The sequence below is a fragment of the Myxocyprinus asiaticus genome, chromosome 48 (assembly GCF_019703515.2).
Source record: "Myxocyprinus asiaticus isolate MX2 ecotype Aquarium Trade chromosome 48, UBuf_Myxa_2, whole genome shotgun sequence".
Classification (NCBI taxonomy): domain Eukaryota; kingdom Metazoa; phylum Chordata; class Actinopteri; order Cypriniformes; family Catostomidae; genus Myxocyprinus; species Myxocyprinus asiaticus.
The window spans coordinates 30,493,275-30,515,645 of record NC_059391.1 but is presented as its reverse complement, the minus strand read 5'-3'; the positions used below and the strand labels follow the sequence as shown (position 1 = coordinate 30,515,645).

The 22,371-nt window shown below is 42.4% G+C and overlaps 1 protein-coding gene across 4 annotated transcripts in view; it reads left to right on the top strand.

Annotated features, from left to right (window-relative positions):
- LOC127437160 (calcium-independent phospholipase A2-gamma-like) overlaps window positions 1–22,371 on the top strand; it is a 37,491-nt gene extending 15,120 nt beyond the window's left edge. Inside the window, exons 9-10 of one of the 4 annotated variants that reach the window (XM_051691883.1) lie at window positions 8,622–8,817; window positions 15,042–17,756. In XM_051691883.1, coding sequence (XP_051547843.1) covers window positions 8,622–8,817; window positions 15,042–15,295 — 450 coding nt within the window. In that variant the 3' untranslated portion in view covers window positions 15,296–17,756. Of the gene's footprint in view, window positions 1–5,813; window positions 8,051–8,621; window positions 8,818–15,041; window positions 17,757–22,305 lie in introns of those variants that run through there. The other 3 variants (XM_051691886.1, XM_051691884.1, XM_051691885.1) reach the window with 3 other exon arrangements.

The window sequence follows — 22,371 nt, the reverse complement described above, 5'->3', positions numbered from 1 at the left end:
ACTGTTTTTACTATGCAGTTGTATTAGGCTGTTTATTGCACTGGGACTTAATAGCAATGAATGTTTTACATACACATGCCGCTGTACAGGTTGATTTCGAATTTATTTCATGAATGCCTAATTTTAGGTGGGGGGCATTGTGCAATCCTCCTCTAACTCAAATTGCCTTATTTTTTCTTTGTTTTTTGATGGTATCATGCTGCCTATGTTCAAAAATGAAGCCTCGGGGAGGGTGATTTTTCTTTGAATACTGGATTTTGCCAATTGCCCGGCAGCTCTTTTCTGGATGGAACTGGGAATTTCGTGTCCAGTTCAGGTAGACACGAAGGAGGGTGGGAGATCTCATGGTAGGACGCTGGTGGGCCACGCGATAAAGAGTTATAAAGTTTTGAGACACCTTAAATCACTATCCGCAGATGTGATTTTTCTGCAGGAGACTCACATGAAAGCAACTGAGCAAGCCGAGGTGCAATTGGATATCGCAGGTCTACCAATCGCCATTTACTTCTCATGCCCGCGGGGTGGCCATTCTTTTCAGGAAAAACATTCCATTTTAATTTGCCTCTATGGCCACTGACCCTTATGGCAGATATATTATTGTCTCGGGAACCATAAACTCGTTTCCGCTGACTTTCCTAAACGTTTACGGTCTGAACACAGACGACCCTAATTTTTAGAAGAAGGTTTTTGACCTACTTCCTGATGGCAATAACTCTACATAATAATTGGTGGAGACTTGAACTGTTATTGAGACCCTCACTTAGAAAGATTGTCTACTCGTACCCCACTCTGCGATCGCGTCAGTACAGGCCTTAAATGACCCGCTTAAATACAGGAATCTGGTAGACATTTGGAGAGTTCGACACCCCACTGGCAGGGGCTATTCCTTTTATTCTCATGTCCACAAATCTTATAGTAGAATAAATTATTTTTTGTTTGACTCTCAGCTAATTTCTCACATAACTAACACAAAATACCACCGCATACAGATTTCTGATCCCAGTCCCCTGACTATGTCCATTAATCTCTTCCTCCCTAAGTCCAAGATTTGTAGTTTCGGAATTCTCCCAGAGAGGCATGTCTTTTTTGACATCCTAAGAAGCCCTCCTGGCTCCAGGCATCTTGTTTTGAAGTTTGTTTGATGGCCACGTTGCAGCCTCCACTGTGAGGCTCAAGACGGACTGGGAGGAGGACCTGGGAATTGAGCTGTCCAAGGTAGTGTGGGACAAGTGTATGTCTGATTCAAGCCTGCTCAGTCAACAGCAGACACCAAATGATCCAGTTCAAAGTTGTCCATCGGTTACACTACATCAAAGCCAGGCTGCATAAAATTTTCCCTTCTGTCCCACCTATGTGCGACAGGTGCAAAGTGGCTGAAGACACAGCGTCTCACGCCTTCTGGTTCTGCACCTCATTGTCTGGATTCTGGTTAAGCATATTTGATTGGTATTCCAAGGCTTATAACAGGCCCTTCCTGCCAGACACTGAACTCGCTATCTCTGGCTGCCGGGAGTATTGCCACAGTCTTTAAAACTGGGTATGATTGTCACTAAAATGCTTGTTCTTAAGAACTGGAAATCACCCTCTCCCCCCTCCTTCCAGAGATGGATCACGGAAATGATCTCAGTCATACAGTTGGAAAGACTCAGATTCTTGAGGTGTAATTCAATCACAATTACGCGCTTCCTTGTAGGCGATCCCAGAGTGCGCCGTGATGAGCTCAGTGGAAAATAAATCCAAGATGGCAGACGAAGCGAGAGAAATTTTGATTATAAATACTTATAATCCATTCAATACTGAAAAGTATCGATAAATAACAGTTTAATATGACACAAAACCGAGTATTTTACCCAAAATGCATGTGTGCTGTGCGTATTTATGCTCATTAGAGGGTTGCGTCGTTTCTCTTGCATCACCTGTATTGAAATCAGTTGCGAGTCGAGTGTCCCGTGAGCTGCGTGTGAGGAGCGCTATTTGAAAGATACATGGAGCTGCTGCTTATGTAGGGTGTTCCAAATCGCTCTCTTATGAGGCATCATTTCAGTAAGGATGACAGCTGCCTATGTAGGCAGGAGACAGCGAGGCAGCTCACTAAGTTTTGGACCTTTAATTTTTGTCTGTGTGCTGAGTCTAGAAATGAAGCAGAAGTTGAATCATTCCATGTATGATGTCATCAGGCCTCGCTCTTGACGTAAACAAATACAGAGAACATTCTGTTTCCCTTTAGGTGATTTGAGATGTTTCCAGCAGGTTTAATTTTAAACGCTGAACTCACAGCAGAATAATGAAGTGAAATCTCCCAGAACCAGAAGAGCAGGTCAATGAGAACAGCGGCAGTCTTGATTATTCTGTCAACATACTGTTATTCCGCTGACCAAAATATCAGACTGTAACTCGTCCTAGATCTTTCATGCTACATTCACCAAATTTGGTACAGATTTGTTCTGACTTCAGACTGTTCTGACTCGGTTGCTGTGACTTTTCTATATGATCGGAATTTAGGTTTTCGCACAGTGGGCAATCAGAAATCCCCAAAATCCCATAGACTTACATTGCCAGAATGTTTAAAGGGGTCGAGACTATTCAAACTCCAACTGTCAAATAAAGTAACAATTAAAATGTAAACAAACCCATACAAGGTCCCCCCCCCCCCCACTGTCTCTCTCACTGTCTCTCTCACTGTCTCTCTCTCTATCTCACTCACTGTCTCTCTCCCACTGTCTCTCTCTCTGTCTCACTTACTGTCTCTCTCTCACTGTCTCTCTCACTGTCTCTCTCACTGTCTCTCTCTCTGTCTCACTTACTGTCTCTCTCTCACTGTCTCTCTCACTGTCTCTCTCACTGTCTCTCTCTCTTTCTCACTGTCTCTGTCTCACTCACTGTCTCACTCACTGTCTCACTCACTGTCTCTCTCACTGTCTCTGTCTCACTCACTGTCTCACTCACTGTCTCACTGTCTCTCTCTCTGTCTCTCTCTCCCACTGTCTCTCCCACTGTCTCTCTCACTGTCTCACTGTCTCTCTCACTGTCTCACTGTCTCTCTCACTGTCTCACTGTCTCTCTCTCTCTGTCTCTCTCTCTGACTCTCACTGTCTCTCTCACTGTCTCTCTGTCTCTCTCTCTGTCTCTCTCTCTGTCTCACTCACTGTCTCACTCACTTTCTCTCTCTCTCTGTCTCACTCACTGTCTCTCTCTCTCTGTCTCACTCACTGTCACTCTCACTGTCTCACTCTCTGTCTCACTCTCTGTCTCTCTCACTGTCTCACTCTCTGTCTCTCTCTGTCTCACTCTCTGTCTCTCACTCACTGTCTCACTCACTGTCTCTCTCACTGTCTCTCTCACTGTCTCACTGTCTTTCTCACTGTCTCACTTACTGTCTCTCTCTCTGTCTCACTCACTGTCTCACTGTCTCTCTCACTGTCTCTCTCTCTGTGTCACTCACTGTCTCTCTCTCTGTCTCTCTCTCTCTCTCTCTCTCTCTGTCTCACTCACTGTCTCTCTCTCTGTCTCACTCACTGTCTCTCTCTCTGACTCTCTCTCTCTGTCTCACCCACTGTCTCTCTCTCTGTCTCACTCTCTGTCTCTCTCTCTGTCTCACTCTCTGTCTCACTCTCTGTCTCTCTCTCTGTCTCACTCTCTGACTCTCTCTCTGACTCTCTCTCTGTCTCACCCACTGTCTCACCCACTGTCTCACCCACTGTCTCTCTCTCTGTCTCTCTCTCTGTCTCTCTCTCTGTCTCTCTCACTGGTCTCTCTCACTGGTCTCTCTCTCTGTCTCTCTCACTGTCTCTCTCTCTGTGTCACTCACTGTCTCTCTCACTGTCTCTCTCTCTGACTCTCTCTCTGTCTCACTCACTGTCTCACTCTCTGTCTCTCTCACTGTCTCTCTCTCTGTGTCACTCACTGTCTCTCTCTCTGTCTCTCACTCACTGTCTCTCTCACTGTCTCTCTCTCTGTGTTACTCACTGTCTCTCTCTCTGACTCTCTCTCTCTGTCTCACCCACTGTCTCACTCACTGTCTCTCTGTCTCTCTCACTGTCTCACTCACTCTCTCTCTGTCTCTCTCTCTCTCAATTTTCAATATTCAATTTAAAGTACTTTATTGGCATTATTGTGTTTACATAAATATTGCCAAAGCATTAATACACAAAACAGATAATGACGAGACAAACAATAATAATAAAACAGTAACAAATAATAAAACTAGAATTAAAATAAGGTCCCAGGTAATGAATAAAATAAAATAAAAACTATAATAACAATATACACTATACAATATAAAATAAAATAAGCATTTAACAAGACATAATGAACATAAGAACATATAAATACAGTGACTGAAGTACATTAAGGCAGTGATTGGTTTCTGAATTTAGCTGCAACTGATGCATGATTGTCCTCCCCCAGTAACACCTGCATTTGATCTGTTTCTGCTGAACTGGAGAACTGTGGCATGAGAGTTCAGTTTCTCCCAGTGAAGGAGAAAGTGTGTCTCTGTCACAGTGAGCACAGACTCGTTCATGTTTGTTTTCTATGGCCAGACTGTGATCAGTGAGTCTGTATTTGGTGAGGATCCGTCTCTGTTTTGGATCTCTTACAGTGTGGAGATATTCTGCTTTACTTTCATTTTCCCAATGGTCCAAATATGAATTTGTGCTTTCTTTTATGATTTGGTTTATTGTGATTTGGTTTTGTTCAGCAGTGCTGGTCTGAAACTGGTGTTTGTTAGTTGTTAGTGTGTTTGTGAGTTTCAGAGTCAGCTGATAAAGGGGACTGGTTTTAGGCTTCAGCTCTTGGGTTTTAAGGGCTTCATGTTGCAGTGTGTTAGGGGAACTTGAATTTGAGGGATCGTTTTTCAATATGTATAATTAGGGGGTATCTGCCTAGTTCGGCCCGGCATGCATTAGTAGGTGTTCTTCTCTGAACTCTTCGAATGTTTCTGCAGAATTCTGCATGAAGGGGTTCTATGGGGTGTTTGTCCCATCTAGAGTAATCTGTCAGACAGAGTGGACCCCAAACCTCACATCCATACAGAGCAATAGGCATAATAATACTATCAAAGATTTTACACTACATTGTTACAGGAATGTCTATTTGGATAAATTTGCCCTTAATAGCAGAGAATGCTCTTCTAGCTTTCTCTTTTAGTGCATTCACTGCCAGACCAAACCCCCTGAAGCACTGATTTTAAGACCGATGTAGTCGTAGTGTAGGGTGTGTTTCCCAGAGTGAATGTGTATCTGGTTTCCTGTAATCTGGCTTTTTTCTGGAAGATCATAATTTTAGTTTTTTTCAGATGGACTGTCATGGCCCAGTTCTGACAGTAGTTCTGCAGCAGGTCCAGGTGCTGCTGTAGTCCTTGTGCAGTAGCTGACAGCAGCACCAGATCATCTGCATAGAGAAGAACTTCAGAATTATTTAGAGTAAGACCGGGTGTTGCAGATTGTTCCAGTAGCACTGATAACTCATTAATGTAAAAGATGAACAGAGTTGGACTCAAACTGCAGTCCTGTCTCACTCCACACCCTTGAGTGAAGAATTCTGTTCTTTTATTGACAATTTTAACTCTGTATCTGTTGTCTGAATACATGGATTTGATAGTGTCGTACATTTTACCCCAATGCCGGATTGTAGAATTGTATAATATAGACCATCATGCCAAATGGAATCAAATGCTTTTTTTAAATCAACAAAGCATGCATACATTTTGCCTTTGCTTTTTTGATGAACGTGCTGGTGGACTCACTCTCTCTAGCCTTGTTTTCTGTCTGTCTGTCTGTAACCTTCAAACACATTTGTTTTTCTTCAAACAGTCATCAAGAACAAGATGTTCACTGGCAGATGGATAAAGATGAGGGTTGATGTTTTATTTCACATTAAGCAATGAATCTCTGCAATCCTCAGACTGAGGGGAAATTTCATAATAGAGCTATTTCTCTCCAACCCTTTGACCTTTGACCCTGCTGTGTTGTGGCTGCTTGATGTTGTCATTCGAGGGGAAATGACCTTTGACCTGTCAAATGCTGACAGCTTTAACTCTGTTGTGAAACATCAAGATCCTTCAGAGTATGAATCCCACAATAATCCAGAGAGCATACGAAGCAGATGTTTGGGTCTCAGTTTGTGGATGTCAGTGAGTCTTGAAATGAATTATTGATGGAGCAGAAAGTGAGACACAAACTTTCACTGTCACTTCAGATGAAGCTCCTCATTTACAGAGACACAGACCTCTAGAAACTCTCTCACGGCCGGCTGGAAACAGTGAAACCCTCTGAACAGCAGATCTGATGAGAGAACACACATCATTATTCAGGAGGACACCATTTTAAATTTTAACACTGATAGTGGAGGTTTTTTTGTGTGTCTCTTGATTTATTGTCCACCCTGTAATGATACTGTGATCTTTAATTGAAGATTTATGTCATGAAATGATGTCACACACACACAGAGACTTACTACTGCTAGAAAATACAGATAAATACTGAGTTAAGCATACGGACATGCTGCTGCTTAATTAGACAATGCAAGACATGCTGCATCAAGTATGTATGACATGCTGCTGCACAAATAGACATGACAAACAACCCTCATGTAGCAGATCTAGACAGGTGGTGCTGGGGTGGAGGTGGGTTTCAGACACAAACTCTCACAGCGTGCTGCAGAGAACCTGGCTTATCTGCAAAACTGAGCAATTTAAATGTTAAACAAAGAGACTGGCTACCCGGCTGCATGGCAAAGGACCAATCAGCTTACACCATCCAAGCCGATTGGCTTAACATGTCACATGTGAGTGAGCCGATTGGCTAACAGATAACAAGTCATAGAACCTATCAGCTATCATGGCTGAACTTTGGTCATTTATGTTAACAGAAATAAAATAATTAATATAAATGTACAAATATGTTTGCTAGATATCATTCACAGACCATGTAGTGGCTAATTTATCTACTGAATGTCCACATTGATCCTGGCTATTTAACCGGATGGATATCGGAATTTTTTAAGTCATTTAACTTGACCGGTATAATTAATAAAATCTTTAACATAGATTCCTCTTTCTCTATAGTTACTTGTAAGACTTGTTGGAATGACCCACATGTCAAAGTAGTTTTTAATTTTCTGAAGAAAATGCATCACTCGCCGCCACTATCTGTTGTAAGTGGTTTCCTGGGCGTTGCTCTACGGTTTCTAGAGAGTTTCTCAGTGGTATTCTGGGTTGTTGCTTGGGTGTTGCTAAGGTGTTCAGAATAGTTGCTAGGTGGTTGTGTAATGGCTGAAGTGAAAATACTCTGTGTGATATTCTGCTCTATTCATCTGACTGGAGTCATTTAATATAAGTCTATGGGGTTTTTCAGGTGATGTCTTAGAAAAGTAACAGCTCAGCTCTCTCAACAACACACATGATTCGACACTAATAATCGAGTTAGGTCATATCTGTTAGAGGTTTGAGCAGCAGTACTAGAGATGCTTGACTTAGTAAACAGCACTAATAAAATGAAAGAATATAAAGTCAAGAGCAGTTTGTGACTCAATATGTTTGTTATTTTGCTGTTGGCTTGTTTTGATTGTCTCTGATGTTCAGTTGATGTGGTTTGTGCAGCTGTATTCTCTGTTTCCCTCAGTCTCTCGTTCTTTCTCTTTTGCTCTGTTTCTGAAGCGCTCGCGGCTCTCACACGGTTTCTCGGCTGTGATGATGAAGGGGCCGCCGGGGTCCCGCATGGTGTCGGGCTCCCCCCCCACCCCACACACACAAAAATACAGCGTCTGTGAGTCCCTGGACACCTCTGGAGCCCACGGGCCGCTGATGGGCATCACTATAATGAGACCCCTGCGTTTGAAGTGTCTGACCCCCACCCCCCCACCCCGCCTGCAGGAAACCATCATGCTCTTGTGTTATTCAGCACTGATATTAAACGACTGTTGGGTCTGAAATGCAGGATGTGTTTATGATGATTTTGTGTTTTGTCTGGTGAGAATACGGACGAGTCACGACATTAACCATCATCTGTTTGACATACAGAGATCCAAGCTGGAGATAACAATCTCAACGCGTACGGCAGTCTTATGAGCCTGAAAACTCCTGATGGCTCACACATGGTGTACTGTTTAGCACATGTTCTTTGGACTCATCAAGCTGTGGTGCACATGTGGGAGATGCAGGTTCAAGTCCAAACCAAAAACAGCCTGTATATAAAGGGGCCCTATGATTTCTGAGATGCATTAAGTCAAAAAAAAATTGGCAAAGTTATTCTGTTAAAACTCATGTGTTATTTGAGCTGTAAAGTTGTTTAAATCATCATTTTTACAGTTGTTTTAGGGTTTATTGACATTTCATCATCATGGCAACAAAGTTGTAAAATTGGCTCTAACTTTACACATATGCAGTTAGTAAGTGATTTTATCAAAGTAAAATCATGTTAACACACATCTTTTTCAAATTTATGAAATTATGTGAGATCTCAGAGAAATTCATTAAAATCATATGTCCTTTACAGATGACAAACATGAATCACTGTGTCACAGGAGGTTAACTGAGGACATTATAAACTGTTTTGATCTGTATGGAGCAGATTGATGAAGGGTTCGATCAGGTGAGGGTTGTAATGTGTGTGTGTCTGCAGGACGGTGGTCTGCTGATCAATAACCCGACGGCTCTGGCGATTCATGAGTGTCAGTGTTTGTGGCCAGGCGTCCCACTACAGTGCGTCGTCTCTCTGGGAACGGGACGCTTCGAGACAGCTGGCAAAAACAGCGTCTCTTACACCAGCCTGAAGACCAAACTCACCAACGTCATCAGCAGTGCCACAGACACGGAGGGTGAGTCGAGGTCTTCAACAGATTCGACGAGTTTCAATGACTGTCAGTTACAGTCTTGTGAAGAAAATAAGTACACCCCATGGAAATTGTTGGCCTTTTTGACATATTTGGACAAGCAAACATTTGAAGCATTGTCTATTAATAAAGTTGATATACTTGAACAAAACCACAAGGAAAATGATCTTTTTCATTTACGTTTAGTCATTTAGCAGACACTTTTATCCAAAGTGACTTACAAATGAGACACACAGCAATCAATTTGTCATACAAAGTTTAAAAACATCTGCAGTATAGGACTGCCAAGTTCTCACAGTGGCTGGAGTAAAGATGCTAGCACAGAAGAAAGAGACAGACAAGGATTTATTCTTCTTCTTCTTCTTTTTTTTTTTTGCACATTAAGTGCAGGTTAGGTGCAGTAGTAAGTACATTTAGTGTGGGTTGGTTAAGTGCCCACAGAACAGATGTGTTTTCAGCTGGTTCTTGAATGTTGAGAAGGTAACAGCAGATTGTGTGGAGGTTGGAAGTTCATTCCACCACAGTGTAACAGAGAAAGTAAAAGATTGTGAAATAGACTTTGAGCCTCTTTTTGATGGGACCACCAGGCGTCACTCGTTCATAGACCACAGAGAGTGAGCTGGAGCATAGACCTGAAGAAGTGAATTGAAGTGTGTGCGGTTCCATTGGCTGTCCTGATGGCCAGAGTCAAAGCCTTGAATTTGATGCGGGCAGCTACAAGTGTTGAAATCAAGAGTGGGGTGGCATGAGCCCTTTTTTGCTGATTGAAGACCAGAGGCGCTGCTGCATTCTGGACCATCTGCAATGGCTTAATTGTGTTAACTGGAAGGCCAGCCAACAGAGCATTGCAGTAGTCCAGTCTTGAAATGACCAGAGCTTGGACCAGGAGCTGTGTAGCATATTCAGACAGGAAAGGTCTGATTTTCCTGATGTTGAAAAGCACGAATCTGCAAGACCGGGCAGTTGATGAGATGTGTGCAGTGAAATTAAGCTGGTCATTTACCACCACTCCCAGGTTCCGGGCTGTTCTGGTTTGTGTTCGTGTAGTTGAACCAAGATGAATTGTGAGGTTGTGGTCAACAGATGGGTTGGCTGGGATCACAAGGAGTTCTGTCTTGGCAAGGTTGAGCTGAAGGTGGCGCTCCTTCATCCAGGCCAAAATGTCCAAGATGCAGGCAGAGATACAAGCTGAGACAGTAGGGTCATCAGGCTGGAACGACAGGTAGAGCTGCGTATCATCTGCATAGCAGTGGTAGGAAAATCCATGTTCTCAATGACCGGTCCGAGTGATGTTTTGTACATTGAGAAGAGAAGGGGTCCAAGCACTGATCCTTGAGGAACCCCAGTGGTCAGCTGGTGTGACTTGGACACCTCTCCTCTTCAGGAGACCTTGAATGATCTGCTAGTCTGGAATGATAGTCCAGTGTCGTAACAAAAAACACAGCAAACAAGCAATCTACAGTTGTTGTTCCCCTCTGACAGAACAAATGTTTGTTCTGCCAGGTAAACAGCAATGGGCCTGTTATTTACCTCAACAAATGCTGTGTCCAGCCCACAAATTAGCGACTCAGGGTCAAAAAGTGTCAAAAGCCTGAAACTAAAACAGGAGTGCCCTAAAATGCTCAATAATAGACAAAGATAAGGGTTAGGGTTTCAATAATGTATTCAACAATAACATCAATAGATGTGATATTCTTGTGTGGAAAAAGTAAGTACACCCTTGGCCTCAGAAGCTAGTATTGCCCCCTTTAGTTGAAATAACTTCTTGTTGGCATTTTGCATAATTGTCCACCAGTCTCTGATATTGGCTTGATGAAATTCTTCCTTGCAAAATTATTTCAGTTGCAAGATGTTTGAGGGTTTTCTTGCATGAACTGCCCGTTTCAAATCCCCCCACAGTATTTCAGTGGGATTCAAATCAGGGCTTTGACTTGGCCATTCCATAACCCTCTATGTCTTTTTTTGAGCCGCTGCTTGGTGGATTTGCTAGTGTGTTTACGATCATTATCATGCTGAAAGGTCCACTTCCTGTTCAACTTCAACTTTCGGACAGATGGCCTCACATTATCTTCAAGCACTCTTTGATATGATACAGAATTCATAATTGAATCAATGACTGCAAGTGCCCAGTCCCAGAGGCAGCGAAGCAACCCCAAACCATAACATTTCCATAACCGTGCATCACAGTTGGTATGAGGTTCTTCTCCTAAAAAGCTGTCTTTGGTTTGCACCAAACATGTGTACTGTTACTGTGGCCAAACAACTCTATCTTTCATTCATCTGTCCAGAGCATATTATTCCAAAAGGCCTGGAATTGACTGTATGTTCATTGGCAAACTGTAGTCTTGCTCTAATGTCCTTTTTAGACAGCTCAAGAAGGCTTTTTCCTGGCTCGCCTCCCATGCAGTTCAAATTTATGTCATCTCTTTCTGATTATAGATGCATGCACTTTGATGAAATTTTGAGGTTCTTGGAGACTTCTTTTTTTCATCAAACGGTCTGCTCATGGGCTGAATTTGCTGGGGCGGCCAGTCCTGGACATATTGGCAGTCGTTTGAAATCTACGCCACTTGTAGATGATTTTCCTTACAGTGGAATTATTTATTTCAAATAATTTGGAGATCTTTTTAAATCCCTTGCCAGACTCATAGGCATACACAACCTTTTTTCTGAAGGCCTTACAGAACTCTTTAGATCTTGGCATGATGATACCATACACCTCAATAGCAAAGAGAACACCAGACACTAGATGTGAGAGGTTTAATTAGGACAGGTTACACCTGCACTCCCTAAGGAGGTACCAATAATTGGCACCCAATCTTGAACACCTGATTCTAATTTTATGTATGTGAAGGTGTGATAAATGTAGGGGTGTACTTCATGTTCTTCTGTTTTTTTTGTTTGTGTAAATTATGAAAATGACTACAAAATGTCAATTTTACGAGTATATCAACGTTATTAATAGGCACTGTTTCAAAGAGGATCAAATATTTGCTTGTCCAAATATGTCACTGAGGAAGGCTTTTGGCCAAAACGTTTGTTTTAATTCCCCTGAAGTAAAATAATTAATAACTCTGTGGCAGGGTGGAGGGCGGGGCCGGCTCGTGATTGTACACACCTGGCCCCTAATCAGACTGATTAGCCTGAGAGGGATAAAGGCCGACTGGAGACGGCGGTGCGACAGAGAGAGAGTTACGGACAGCTGTCCGACACCTGTGTGTGTTTGTCTTTTTGGTTCAGTTTTTCATTAAATATTATTTATATTGTCAAGCCGGTTCTCGCCTCCTCCTTTCCATTGGTGTGTTACACTGGTGCCAAAACCCGGGAAGGAGGAGGGATGCGCCGTAGTAGAGTCCTCGCCACTACCATCCACCCAAAATGAGCAGCCGCGGCCATCCGCCAGGGGACGGAGGAGCCCGGCTGCCTGAAAGCGGAGGAACGGCTGCCGACCGCGAGGGGAGGAGAGGCTCCTAACTGACTGCCTGGAGCGGTCAGGGCCGCTACCAGGGGCGGAGGAGACCTCTGCCCACCACTGAAACGCGGCGGGGTCTGAGACCGCCAACCGTGAGTGGGGAGGGCTCCTGGCCGACCGCCAGGAGTGGGAGAACCGCTGCCAGGGGCGGGGGAGACCCCTTCCATCCACCGAAAGCCAGAGTCAAAGCCTTGAATTTGATGCGGGCAGCTACAGGTAGCCAGTGGAGTGAAATCAAGAGTGGGGTGGCATGAGCCCTTTTTTGCTGATTGAAGACCAGAGGTGCTGCTGCATTCTGGACCATTTGCAATGGCTTAATTGTGTTAACTGGAAGGCCAGCCAACAGAGCATTGCAGTAGTCCAGTCTTGAAATGACCAGAGCTTGGACCAGGAGCTGTGTAGCATATTCAGACAGGAAAGGTCTGATTTTCCTGATGTTGAAAAGCACGAATCTGCAAGACCGGGCAGTTGATGAGATATGTGCAGTGAAATTAAGCTGGTCATCTACCACCACTCCCAGGTTCCGGGCTGTTCTGGTTTGTGTTTGTGTAGTTGAACCAAGATGAATTGTGAGGTTGTGGTCAACAGATGGGTTGGCTGGGATCACGAGGAGTTCTGTCTTGGCAAGGTTGAGCTGAAGGTGGCGCTCCTTCATCCAGACCAAAATGTCAGAGATGCAGGCAGAGATACGAGCTGAGATAGTAGGGTCATCAGGCTGGAACGACAGGTAGAGCTGCGTAACATCTGCAGAGCAGTGGTAGGAAAATCCATGTTCTCAATGACCGGTCCGTGTGATGTTGTGTACATTGAGAAGAGAAGGGGTCCAAGCACTGATCCTTGAGGAACCCCAGTGGTCAGCTGGTGTGTCTTGGACACCTCTCCTCTCCAGGAGACCTTGAATGATCTGCTAGTCTGGAATGATAGTCCAGTGTCAGTAAACAAAAAACACAGCAAACAAGCAATCTACAGTTGTTGTTCCTCTCTGACAGAACAAATGTTTGTTCTGCCAGGTAAACAGCAATGGGCCTGTTATTTACCTCAACAAATGCTGTGTCCAGCCCACAAATGAGCAACTCAGGGTCAAATAGTGTCAAAAGCCTGAAGACCGCCAGGAGTGGGAGAACCGCTGCCAGGGGCGGGGGAGACCCCTTCCATTCACCGAAAACGCGACGGGGCGTTCCGTCCGTCAGGGGCCAGAGGACTACCTCCGATCTGTCCGGGGAGGCACGGCTGTCATCCACCAGAGGGTGGAGGAGTGGCCGAGGACCAGGCTACGGCTTATCGGAGAACCGGCAAGTACATTTTTTTTTCTCTCTCTCTCCTCTCTCTCTCGCGCTACCGCTCCCTGTTGGCTTTTTCCCTCTCTTTTTAAATGTTTTTGTTAATTTGGCACGATCGCCATTACGGCGTGTAGGTGCCACATTTTTTTGTTTTGTTTCCCTCCCCTTGTCCCCTTCCCTGATCCAGGTAGATGGGGATGACCTGCCGGCAGACGGGGCGGAAGGCACGCCCCCCCCCCCCAGGGAAGGGGGGTGGGGGGTGTGATGTTCGTCATGCCGGGGGCTCCCCGGCCTGAGTGAACGGTGGAGGAATGTGGCAGGGCGGAGGGCGGGGCCGGGTCGTGATTCTACACACCCGGCTCCTAATCAGACTGATTAGCCCGAGAGGGATAAAGGCCGACTGGAGACGGCGGTGCGACAGAGAGAGAGTTACGGACAGCTGTCCGACACCTGTGTGTGTTTGTCTTTTTGGTTCAGTTTCTCATTAAATATTATTTATATTGTCAAGCCGGTTCTCGCCTCCTCCTTTCCATTGGTGTGTTACAAACTCTTATGAAGACATTTTCAGAGTGCAGACCTTCCTTTATTTTTGTGGTCCAAATATGTAAAAAAAAAAAAAAAAAAAGCCAACGATTTCCATGGGGTGTACTTATTTATTCACACGACTGTATGTGTTGTAGGCGATACTGACTAGCTCCAGACTTTAAAGATGATTGACAGCTGTCTGTCAGAGGGGCTCCAATGAAATCCCTTATTCCCAGTGACAGTAAAACAACATGATTCAATCCATTACACAAAATACAGCTTAATATTCTGAGCCAACATTAGAAAAGCATCAAGACCAGAGATGCATCAGAGTTTAGTGTAATGATGGAGCCTCTTTAAGAGCAGAATGTTTTAAGACTTGCCAAGATCTCGTTTACCTTTTAATAGATTACATTTCAGTAACACATTTCAAGTCATCAATCAAATGTGACGACAACAGTATTATGAATTTTGGAAAACCTGTGTTGTTTTTCTGATTGGTTCAATGAATGTACATCCTAGAGCAAACAAACTCTATCAACAAGGCAATGGACTCTTGAACAGTGGTGCTGCATTATTGAGTGTCATATACTGTATGATATATAAGTATGATGTAATGATGCTTTCAAGTGCACCTGGGAAGCTCCTTCATTGAGTCGGGCATTCGTTATTATGACGTTACGCATTCAAGTCAGAAATAAAATACAGAAGAAGCCAATTATTTGTCGTACCAGTGAATTATCATAGAAACATTAGTTCAGTAAATAAACCTGTAACACTTTACACAACATATATTGTTTATTATTGCAATTAGGGTTAGGGTTAGTTAGATCAGATATAACAAAGTAGAGATCAAGTCAGATAATGAAGCAGCAGGTGCTTCATAAGTAATAGATAAGAGTTCAGTAATAAACTGTCTGTGTCTCTGTTAGTGGTGCACACGATGTTGGACGCTCTGCTCCCACCCCACACGTACTTCCGTTTTAACCCGTACATGAGTGAGGACGTGGCGCTGGACGAGAGTCGTGATGAGAAACTGACGCAGATGCAGTGGGAGGGGCTTCAGTACCTGCAGAGAAACCAGGAGAAACTCAGACGAGCCGTAAACGAGCTGAAACGAGACAAGACTTCAGCGCAGAGACTCAGTGACTGGCTGCGACTCAAAGTGCACATGTACAAACACTAACACAACCTTCCCATGATCCTTCACTCCTCAAGACTAAAGACACTCATGTCTAGACTGGTATTTATTGAGGTCATCGTTACAGTTCATGTATTTGAGTTTCATCTGTGTTTCACAGCAGCATTATAGTGATTCTTTAAGAGATGCTCCAGTAGAGATATCAGTGCCGATATTAATAACCATTCATTATTTTCATGTTTAATAACTGAAATGATGGCCAATATAAATGTGTATTATTTTACCTTTTCAAAAACATGTTCACTTTAAAAATCGGTAGTATTTAGTAGTGTTTTATATATGCACGATAAAGATAATATACAGTAAAAAAAAGATTCATAATTGTTGTAAAATGGTATAGAAAAAGAGTTTATTGTTTGAATTGATATTTTCAGATTGCAGTATTGATGCTGATCATAAAATCTTGCTAACACTTTACAATAAGGTGATATTTCCTAACATTAGTTAATGCTTTATGTAATATGAACTATCAGTATTTTACAGCATTTATTAATCTTAATGTCATTTGTAAAACACAATTGTTTATTAATAGTTCATGTTAGTTCATAGTGCATTAAGTGATGTTTACTGTACATATACAACGTCTGATTTTTAAAATGTATAATTTATTTAAAAATTAATGTTAAACAAGATTAAAAAATGCTGTAAGTGTTGTTCATTGATAGTTCATATGAACTAATGTTGTTAATTATTGTTATCAAATTAAACCTTGTTGTAAATTATTTCCAAAATCTTTTACATTATCACAAATTACTTGAAAAATTACATATACATACATTCACTCATATTTAATGCTACAATACATATCAATAGGACTAAAACAGGATATTAAGAACTATATCACATGTTACAAATAAAAGGAAATACAGAACAGTTAATTATGGGGCATTTTATGCTTGTACGTTTAGAATTTCAGGTGTATTTTTGTCATTTTTGCCCTGAGCCCCCGTCTAATTTCTGACCGTTTCAATGTTAATATTCTGATATTGAAATATTCACAGATATACTGTGCAGCTCTAGTCTCTCACACACACACATACATGCACCACAGAAGCACACTCACACAGACACACATACACACACACATACATGCACCACAGAAGCACACTCACACAGACACACATACACACACACATACACCACACAAGCACACTCACACTCACACACATAGACACACACACACACTCATGCACACACACACATACACCCACACATACACCACACATGCACACTCACACAGACACCACGCACACTCACACAGACACACATACACCACACTTACTCACACAGACACACACACACATACACCACACAAACACACAGACACACACACTCACACAGACACACACACTCACATACACCACACAAGCACACTCACACAGACACACATACACCACACACACACTCACACTCACACACACACTCACACACACACAGACACACACACTCACTCACACAGACACACATACACCACACACTCACACACACACACACTCCAAGTATGAATGGAGCTGAACGCTAGAATAATCTCATGTTTACCTGAAACAGAAATGAGGATTATTGTAGTGTGTGATTGATCACATGTACAGATGAAATGTGAACGCACTTGAAACAGCCGGACCTCAAACACTCGCTGTAATCACATGATTAATGATGTGTGATGATACAGACAGCTGTTTATTTCTGAAGATTACAAGCAGCTCATATCTCGCTTGATCTGCCTTTATTCTGCACACACAAACACAAGCAGCACTTCACACACACAGTGTGTAAAACTACAGGCTGAATTATTAATAATAAGAAACAGTTCAAATGCAGCTGTTCAGTTTTACTGGAAAGGTTCTGTGATGTGAGAATCCACTCGTGCGGTCACGCCACACTTTTATTCATCTGATTTTATTCTTGTAAGTGGATGTGATTTAAATGCTTATAAAAGAGCTGCTGTATTAAAACACATCAGACAGACGTACATAATAGCAGAACTTTATTACACAAACAAGGTGTTTAATCTCACAATCAGAACGCACAATGATAATAATCATGCTAATATTGATTGTGATGTTTAGTTCTAGTGTAAGACACTATAGTAGATTGTTTGTCTTGTTTCACTGATATTGTGATTTGACATTTAATGTGCACTTTATCATATTCAGTGTGCTGTCAGAGTGCTGCGTGATGCTCAGATTTACGATCTGATTTGTTGAGTTTCTCACGAGCTACACAGGAAATAAATCAGATTGTATTTTCTGTAAGTCACAGAGTGAACATCTGTGCACATTGAACAGTTTTACAGTGTGACTGAAGCTGATAAAAACTCGGTTTGACTTCTGAAGATGCCGGATGACTGATTTGCTTCCAATATTATTATATTATTTTGTCCTGAAACATGTGGATTCTGATATCTCAATGTAATAAAAGTTGATCTTTCATCCTCTTTATATATTTATATTTGCGTGTCTTTGTATTTTTTGTGTCACTATAAAGATGCACATCAAAAGCACCCTCATGATATCTCTAGATCTGACTGGAGTCCCTCCTCAGTGTAAGTCTATGGGGGTTTTCTGGTGAAAATCATGAGTCTGATCTGTTAGTAAAGTAACAGCACCACTAATAAAGCAACATCCCTTTGAGCTTCATTTTGGTAAATTTTGACAGTGTCTGTTCAATGTAAAAAGAGCTGTGTGAACATTCTGCTAAACATCTCCTTTTTGTTCCTCAGAAGAAAGAAAGTCATACAGGTTTGGAACAACATGAAATATCTCTTTAGATCACACTTAAGAATGTCTGTCGGAGGATTACTATATATCACAAATATGAAAGCAAATGTGATCTGCACTCAAGAGCTGTTGGAGATTTTCATCAGAAAAAGTTATTTTTGCTCCAGAACTGTCATAGTTTAATAATAAATGCTCATTTTCCACCCTGATTCTGGCCCTCTGTCTAAACGCTCGGTTTTGGCCTCAGCGTCTCATTTAAACTTCAGAGTAAACGCCCACTGTTCTGATTGGCTAACATCATGCAGCCCGTCAAATTCAGCCATATTTGAAATTCAGTCAGAAGTGAATGAACAAGCTCTCCGCAACATTATAAAACTAAACTTCAGGGTTTGACAAACATGTGTCAAACAAACTTCTTGCTGGCAGATGTTTGATTTGACACACACTGACACACACGCACTGACACACACACTGACACACTCAAACACACACGCACACACAAACATGCACACACTCTCACACACAGACACGCACACACTCACACAAACACACACTCACTAACACACACACATACTGAAACACACACTGGCACACACACACAAACACGCACACACTCTCACACACAGACACACTCACATGCACACACTCACACAAACACACACATACTGAAACACACACTCACACACAGACACTCACACACTGGCACACACACACAGACACACTCACACATGCACACACTCACACAAACACACACATTCTGAAACACACACTCATACACAGACACACTCACACATGCACACACTCACACAAACACACACATTCTGAAACACACACTCACACACAGACACTCACACACACACTCTCACACACAGACACACTCACACAAACACACACATTCTGAAACACACACTCACACACAGACACTCACACACTGGCACACACACACAAACACACACACACTCTCACACACAGACACACTCACACATGCACACACTCACACAAACACACACATTCTGAAACACACACTCACACACAGACACTCACACACACACACTCTCACACACAGACACACTCACACAAACACACACATTCTGAAACACACACTCACACACAGACACTCACACACACTCTCACACACAGACACACTCACACATGCACACACTCACACAAACACACACATTCTGAAACACACTCACACACTGGCACACACACACAAACACACACACACTCTCACACACAGACACACTCACACATGCACACACTCACACAAACACACACATTCTGAAACACACACTCACACACAGACACTCACACACTGGCACACACACACACACAAACACACACACACTCTCACACACAGACACACTCACACATGCACACACTCACACAAACACACACATTCTGAAACACACACTCACACACAGACACTCACACACACACTCTCACACACAGACACACTCACACATGCACACACTCACACAAACACACACATTCTGAAACACACACTCACACACAGACACTCACACACTGACACACACACGTGAAACTCTATCTGAGGTACTCGGAGTGATTACTGCAGCAGGTTGTTGGTTTTCTAAATTAAACAGCAACACTAGAACTGAACACTGATCACTCATGATGGCAGTACATCACATGTCCTCTATTCACTAACAAACACAGCCCTGTTTATTCTGTATTTATGAATATATTTAACTGCTGTTGTGATTTGACAGATAAGAAGCTGCATCTCAACTCTGATTAGCATTAAAAACATTTTAGCATTAAAAAGTTTTGTTAATAATAAGCTAATTAACAAAGCAATCCACTACAAATTACTTATTACCTCTCTAAAATTGTAATCAGACTACTTCATTGATAACTTCATGGAAAAAGTAATCAGATTTATAATTGCTTCACAGTTTATTGTATCCCCATTTCTCCCAATTTAGAATGCCCAATTCCCACTACTTAGTAGGTCCTCATGGTGGCGCGGTTACTCGCCTCAATCCGGGTGGCAGAGGACAAGTCTCAGTTGTCTCCGCTTCTGAGACCGTCAATCCGTGCATTTTATCACGTGACTCGTTGTGCATGACACCGCGGAGACTCACAGCATGTGGAGGCTCATGCTACTCTCCACGATCCACACACAACTTACCACACACCCCATTGAGAGCGAGAACCACTAATCATGACCACGAGGAGGTTACCCCATGTGAATCTACCCTCCCTAGCTACCAGGCCAATTTGGTTGCTAAGGAGACCTGGCTTCAAACTCCAGGTGTGGTAGTCAGCATCAATACTCGCTGAGATACCCAGACCCCCTATAACTGCTTCACTTTTAACCCCATGTTTGTTCCAGTCATTTGAATACCATATCCACTGTGAAGCATGGTGGTGGCTCACTGATGTTTTGGGGATGTGTGAGATCTAAAGGCATGGGGAATCTTGTGAAAATTGATGGCAAGATGAATGCAGCATGTTATCAGAAAATACTGGCAGACAATTTGCATTCTTCTGCATGAAAGCTGCGCATGGGACGCTCTTGGACTTTCCAGCATGACAATGACCCTAAGCACAAGGCCAAGTTGACCCTCCAGTGGTTACAGCAGAAAAAGGTGAAGGTTCTGGAGTGGCCATCACAGTCTCCTGACCTTAATATCATCGAGCCACTCTGGGGAGATCTCAAACGTGCGGTTCATGCAAGACGACCAAAGACTTTGCATGACCTGGAGTCATTTTGTCAAGACGAATGGGCAGCTATACCACCTGCAAGAATTTGGGGCCTCATAGACAACTATTACAAAAGACTGCACGCTGTCATTGATGCTAAAGGGGGCAATACACAGTATTAAGAACTAAGGGTATGCAGACTTTTGAACAGGGGTCATTTCATTGTTTTCTTTGTTGCCATGTTTTGTTTTATGATTGTGTCATTCTGTTATAACCTACAGTTGAATATGAATCCCATAAGAAATAAAAGAAATGTGTTTTGCCTGCTCACTCATGTTTTCTTTAAAAATGGTACATATATTACCAATTCTCCAAGGGTATGCAAACTTTTGAGCACAACTGTATATATATATATACACACACACATATACATACATACACATATATACATACACACATATACACACACACACACACACATGCATTCATACATATATATATACATACGTAGTGCAAATGTAAATACAAATCTGTTATATACAGTGCAAGGGAATGTAATGGCAGAAGAGGTAGGATGTGTTGGACAAATATAAATAGACTAAGCTGTGTATTGCACATTAATTATTGCTCAAATGGGCAGTTTTAACTGTTCCTGTGCCTGATGGTTCTGGTTCATTTGTTTGAAAACACATCCTGAGCCTGTGAACTGCTCATTGAACAGTAGATATGGCTCAGTGAACTCTCATCAAACATTCAACTGTAGTTGATGATGTTTACAGTGCGTTCAGACCGGACGCCTGGATGATTTCAAATTGAATTCTGGGAAATGTCCAATGACTCCAGCGACAGGAAGTTAGCATCATCCCACAGAACATCCGATGACACACAACAGACATCACACACACACACACACACACATACACACACACACACACACTCATACACGTACTCACACACACACATACACATAAACACACACACACACACACACATACACATACTCACACACACTCACTCACACACAGAGACACTCTCACACACACACATACACACTCACACACTCACACACACACACACACACACACTCACACAAACACACATACACACACACACACACACACACACACACACACACTCATACACACACTCATACACATACTCACACACACATACACACAAACACACACACACACTCACACACACACACACACACACACTCATACACACACTCATACACATACTCACAGTCTTTAGTGACCCTGTTCCTCATCCATTTTTTGGACTTATGCCCACACCTCTTTAGTATTCCCCAACCTTTCTCTTCTTAAAAGTGTAATATATATATATATATATATATTATAACTGTTTAATTACCAAAAGTGTATATGGTCATTAAGGACATGAGATATGTAATAGTGTTGCGCTTTTATAAATCATGCTTGTGATTATTTAATTTCTATTTAAGTGTACTTTCACAGGATATATATTTCTTTGTTTATCACAAGACAAATGAGCATTATATTCATACAAATGACTACCATATCACGTTGACTTTCTGTGTGATAGTGGTGAATTATCAGAATCTCATATCTGTATTTCTTACTCAAGGTGGTGCTGATGTTTCAGTGACTGACTTGATTTACATTTGACATCAATATTTGATGAATAAGCAAC